At 38.4% G+C, this 5,622-nt stretch overlaps 1 protein-coding gene across 1 annotated transcript in view; it reads left to right on the top strand.

The window, feature by feature from the left end:
* Positions 1-5,622, top strand: part of Thsd7b (thrombospondin type 1 domain containing 7B) — a 571,555-nt gene that overhangs the window by 172,758 nt on the left and 393,175 nt on the right. Inside the window, exon 8 of the mRNA XM_029563816.1 lies at positions 1,278-1,393. Coding sequence (XP_029419676.1) covers positions 1,278-1,393 — 116 coding nt within the window. The remainder of the gene's footprint in view (positions 1-1,277; positions 1,394-5,622) is intronic.

The raw sequence follows: 5,622 nt of genomic DNA, 5'->3' as shown, positions 1-5,622 counted from the left end.
TTTTTTTTTCTTTTTGTTCCTGACTCTGTTACTCTGTCTTTAACTTTGGAGACATCTATATGTTGCATGTGGATTATTATTGTGCATAGGTGGGGGAGGGTTCATCTGAATTACCATCCTTGTTCAGCTTTGTGAAGATTTATGCATTATCTTCCTGTTAATTCTATCTCTTTCATTTTCTTTGCTTTCTTTGTTTTCTCCTATTGAAAATCCATTAATGGTCTGGTTAGACTTAGTAGATGGTATTTTAGCTACCATGAGATTTTTTTTTTCAAGTGCTTGATCTCCATGTAGTTTGGAGTCTACTACATATTACCCATGCAGTTTATCATATAAAATAAAAAGCTAGCATAGCTTTGAATTGCTGTCAGGAATAAATATAAGCATGTAGGGAAAGCATATAACTGAGCACAGCTACCTGATACATTGATCATGCCATTCACCTTCAAATACACAATATCTCCATGCCTATAGGAAACCTGTGGATTGGAATCCCAAACATATGCAGCACAGTGCCCTGTGTTTCTTGTTGGTGAATATCTGTTGTAGAAGATAATATATGTGCCTTTCAACTCTGTATTCAGAAACCCACAAAAAAGCAGCCAAAGAAAAACTCTTCTGTTGCTTACTAGAATTTTATTTCTTCCAAGTGATTGACTAGATCATTTAATTCCCAAAAGTGGACGTTAATTTAATTATCAGCATAGCAGTAGCACTGATTCATTCCTCTAGTTAATGCTGGTTCATTTGTCATCTGTGGTTTGTCCTGTCACATCTCTGTTTCATCATCTCCATGCCCTATGGAAAGCATGTCAACATTTAAATATTCCAAATTCTCTAATGATCAAAGATACATGGCATTTTAAATGAACATTATTTTTTCTTTCCTATATATCCACATATTTCTCTGCATTTTTATCATCTTTTGTAGGATATGAATTACTTGATATATTACCCTGAAAAATTGTTTCAAATTTATTTTTTCTGGAAAAAAAATATTATTTGAATTGACCCTGATGGTGTGACAGTTTAACATTTGTCTTTCGTTAGTTTTAGAGGTGTAATTTTTTCCTGCTCTAGTGGAAAAACACTTTGGTGTCTGAGTCAAAAGAACTGGAGTTGGTTTAGACTCTGCCTCTGGTTGTAAACTCCTGGGCAAGAGGCATTATCTCCCTGGTTCTTTCTATCCTCACTTATAGAAGAACTATCTTCTGACCTAAAATCAGACAGTTCTAAGTCAATACCCAAAACACTGATTTGTCTCTTCATCTTGACAGATGTCCAGAGGCTACAAGGCCTGAAACTGTGAGGCCCTGTTTCCTCCCATGCAAGAAAGACTGCGTTGTGACTGCTTTCAGTGAGTGGACACCCTGCCCAAGGCTGTGTCAGCCAGGTACGTGGAAGCTGCTCTCCTTATATCTTCTTTTCTAACCATCTAATGTGTTTCCCACTGCTGAGTAAGTGGGAGCTTGCGGAATATGAGCCTCTTTCTCCTCCATCTGTGAGTCTGGTTGAGAGTAAAGTGGGTAAAGGAGTATAAATCTAATCTTACATCTCCAGTTCTTTAGTACTTGGAAAGGAAAATATATTCAGGTATTTTATGCCATAATTCCACTGCTACAGGTTCCAAGAGAACAAATGTATACTACTGACATATGTCTTGATGATCTCTTCAAGTACTCCCAACTTCTTATCACATAATGTCTTATTTTGAGCATTCTTTCCACTGGGATTCCTTCTAAGGAGTCATTACCATCGAGGAACTGCGATGCCTGCTTGACTCAGTTCTACACACTTAATTAGCACATTAACTTTAATTGCTATGTTTAAATCAGCATGGATAACCCTGTGGAAGAGCTAGAGCAAATGTGTTAACCAGTGTTGAGCAGGTATATGCACTGGAAATGCAAGAGTTGTATTTCTTTGTTATTTTTACTTATTATTTTTATATTGCCTGCATGTATGTGAGTGCATCCGTGTCCTGCAATGCCACAGAGATCAGAAGAGGGCTTTGGATTCCCCTGGAACCAGAGTTAAGGAAGGTTCGTAGCTGACATGTGGGTGCTGAGAATTGAACCTGGGTCCTCTGCAAGAGCAGTCAGTGCTCTTAACTACTGAGCCATCTCTCCAGCCCCTTTTTTGTTATTTTTAATGGTGATTTGTATACCTGGGTATATTTAGAAGGCTATGACTTAGGCCATCAGAGACCCAATTCTGAGATGAATATACTAAGTTTTTTCCCCAAACTTAGTTCAGTTTCCTTATAAGCTAGTTCTAGAAGGACAAGCACTCATAGATCCCAACAAAAGAAAGATACTAAGAGCACTAGACATGATGCCCGGAGTTGAACATTGAGTAGCCTGTCAGAGTCTGAGCATTCCACTTCCCATTAGAAAGCTGCAGCCAGCCACGTGTGTCTAGGTTCGCCCATTTTTCGATTCATACGTCTACAGTATCACTTCATTAGAGCGACATGAAAATATGCCCAACCTTGCTACACATCAGAAGGCCCTTCAAGCTGCCTATCAGCTTAGGCAAAGGGATGGAGGCAGCTCCCAAAGACCTCTTCAAGAATTCTCAACTTCTTGACTATCATCATCAATGTCTTAAGCTGCAAGAGGGGTGACTGCTTTTGTGGTTTTCTATCTGTGCTGTTCTTCTTCTGAACATTACCACAGAATTAATATAATAGTTTGGCTTATGGGCAGAATCAGGTATAAACATATTGAATGAGAAGCAGCTTTGAAAATTCAATGGATTATACACCTGATCTTTGGAAAAGGAAAAAATGATAATCTCTCCCAGAAATTCTCCCCATTTATTTTCTTGAATGAAGATCTGCAGTAGATGAACTGGACAAACAGGGTCTGAAATAGGCAGGATAGGGGGGAGCAGAAAAAAAAGTCTCTATTCTGATCTCTTTTAACCGCAGCATTGAAGAAACTGACTTCGAATTTTAATGGTAATATAGAGATGCAGAGGAATAATGTAATGTATAAAAGATACACTTCCAAGGCTTCTTTTAGCTTCTGACTCATCAGAGATTAGCATAAACCTTTTGTTTAAGTTATAACGCGAAAAGCCTGAAGTAAAAGATTACCCTACTGGCAGCCTAAATTTGGTATTGGGGTTATCCAAGTCCCCTTTACTTAGGAAACCAGATTAGTTTAGTTGAGCTAGGGCACCCTGGTGACCAGGGATTACTTCAGGCTCTTTGTTTTCCTAGTCTAACTTGACTGAGAATGCAGGAATCCCAACATGTAAAATAATTTTCTATAAGCAAGTTTAAATCTTATTCCGATTTCTAGACCTTCAATTAGTTGTTTAAATGGCAGGGATTGTGATCATAGTTTCCAGCCTCAGTGCTATCTTTTTGCCTCCAACTTTTCAAGCCTAGATAAGTCTTTTTCAGTTTGGTAGCCAGGGGACTGAAGGAGCAGAGATTCCATTTTTAGATTCTTCAGCTTTCTACTTCAATCCTGTTTACCCTTGTGTTTTGTTCATAAGCCTGGAACATGACATTAAGTAACCATGGGTTAATTAGAGGACACTAAGACACAGGGATTATTTTCGAAGAAATGATACTTTAATGGTTTCAGTCTTTATTCTCGCTAATCACCTGAAAGTGCATTATTAAGTGCAGATTTCTAGATGTATGCATAGAAATGTTAGTCCAGTAACTGTGGAACAGGTATAAGAATTTTGCAGTTGAATGAAGCTTCAATGGTAATCCTTTCTCTACTATTCTAATGATGTCTGTACTGAACAATCTGTGCTTTCACTCTGGGTATGTGTACCTTCTTTCAACTCCTTCAAAATATCATGTTCAGCTCAAAAATTGGAGGACTACAAGAATTACTGTGGGCGACAAGGGGTTGGGGTTGTATTTACAGGTTTGCTATCATGACATAATAATAATCTTCCTGTCTCAGTTGCTTCATTTGTAAAATGGGTTTAATCATTGTTCCTACCATAGAGAAAAAATTCGAACCACTGTTTGACACCTAGTAGGCATGATACAAATAACTGAGACTGCTGGCACCTGCTGTGGAAGGCTGGCACTGTAAAGAGAGGGTAAAGTATGGGCTTGGATCCAAGTAGTGGACTTTCTGTCCTTGAGCTGTCCTTGTGGAATGGAAGCTTTAGGGTGGTACTTTTCAAACTTCAAACTACACACATGTCCCCTGATGTTCTCGTTAAATACAGATTCTAATTCAATAGACTTGTATGGGGCTTTGGGCTATTATCTTTCTAAGCACCCAGCTGTTTCTTATACTTCGAACACAAAACTCTCAGTGAAATGAGGTTTCCTGTCAACTTCTTAGTAAGAGAAGTTATCTTTGAAGTTATAAAGTGAGCTCATAGATCTGGGGCAGACCAGGCGATAAGGACCACTTGTGTCCTTACCTACCGGTGGTGGGGTAGAGAAAAACGGTTTTGCCTAAACTGATAATTCAGGAAGATCATTTCAGGAGGAAAACAGTGGCTGTAGTAAATTGGAACCTCAGTTGATGGAGGCAAATTAACATTTCTTGAAATTATGGCTTTGGGTTGGATTATCAAAGTTGAGAGGTAGCTATGTGTATTTTCCTTGACCTTATCCTTAGACAAAATCACCTGGGGATCTCTAAAAAATGTTGATATCTGGATTCTATTGTCAGACATTCTGATTTAATACATTTGAGGTATGATTGGGAAATCACTGGATTATGCAAGTCACAAACCTAATCCATTCTAAACCCCAGAAAAGCCACAGTGGTTCCAGAGGCCTACCTAGTACATCAGCAGTGATTTGTATCTTAGCAATGAATGAGCTATGCCGGATTTTATTTTGTCCTGGCTGGGATTATGAGCTAAACCCATAAGACTAAAAGGTATTTTCAAGCCATGAACAATTTCTGGCTAATAGCCAAACACGCTCCTTTTTTCCTTATTCCTCCTTATCTGAGTCTGTCCTTAGTATTAGTAGTCAGCCCCCATTAATTCTACAAAAATCAAAGCTCTATCATGCCTCAGCCCTGTTGTGGCCTCACTAATTTTTAAGTCCCTGTGATAAATTAATCGAATGGTTAAGAAGCATTTCTTGTCACTTTGCTTGCTATTTTCTCCATTCAGCTTATATAGCAAATGCCTGACTGAAGGACCCAATGTTAGTTTATTAATAATGGAAGTGGCATGCTTATTGCAGCCCCTTTGGGCCCCATAGTTTCCTCAGTGCACTGTGATCTGAGAATCATCCTGACCCACTGCATGCAGAATCTCTTCAGGACAACTACAATATTAAAACTCCCATTTGTGATTCTTCTAATTGATGTGGGATAAGAGACACTCATTTAGAGCTTACTATTTTATAACATATCTTCACATACATTTTACTCTACTATAGGAGAGAATTGCTAATTGTTTACTGTCAGTTAATTTTCCTATCCAGTGTTGTCATGACTCTCATACTTCATGGTAATCCTCCTGCCTCAGGTCTGGAGTAGTGGGGTTACAGGCATAAGACACCACACCTGGAATGTTTTACCTTTAGGTCCTTAACCTTGTTCCTACAAGATTACTTTCAGGCTATTTTACAAGGGATTTGTTTTACATTTCCAATATTTAGCTAGTATATGAAAT

The sequence above is a fragment of the Nannospalax galili genome, unplaced genomic scaffold (genome assembly GCF_000622305.1).
Source record: "Nannospalax galili isolate Female #2095 unplaced genomic scaffold, S.galili_v1.0 scaffold135, whole genome shotgun sequence".
NCBI lineage: Eukaryota > Metazoa > Chordata > Mammalia > Rodentia > Spalacidae > Nannospalax > Nannospalax galili.
The sequence above is the reverse complement of the archived record's forward strand: the minus strand, read 5'-3'. Positions and strand labels throughout refer to the sequence as shown.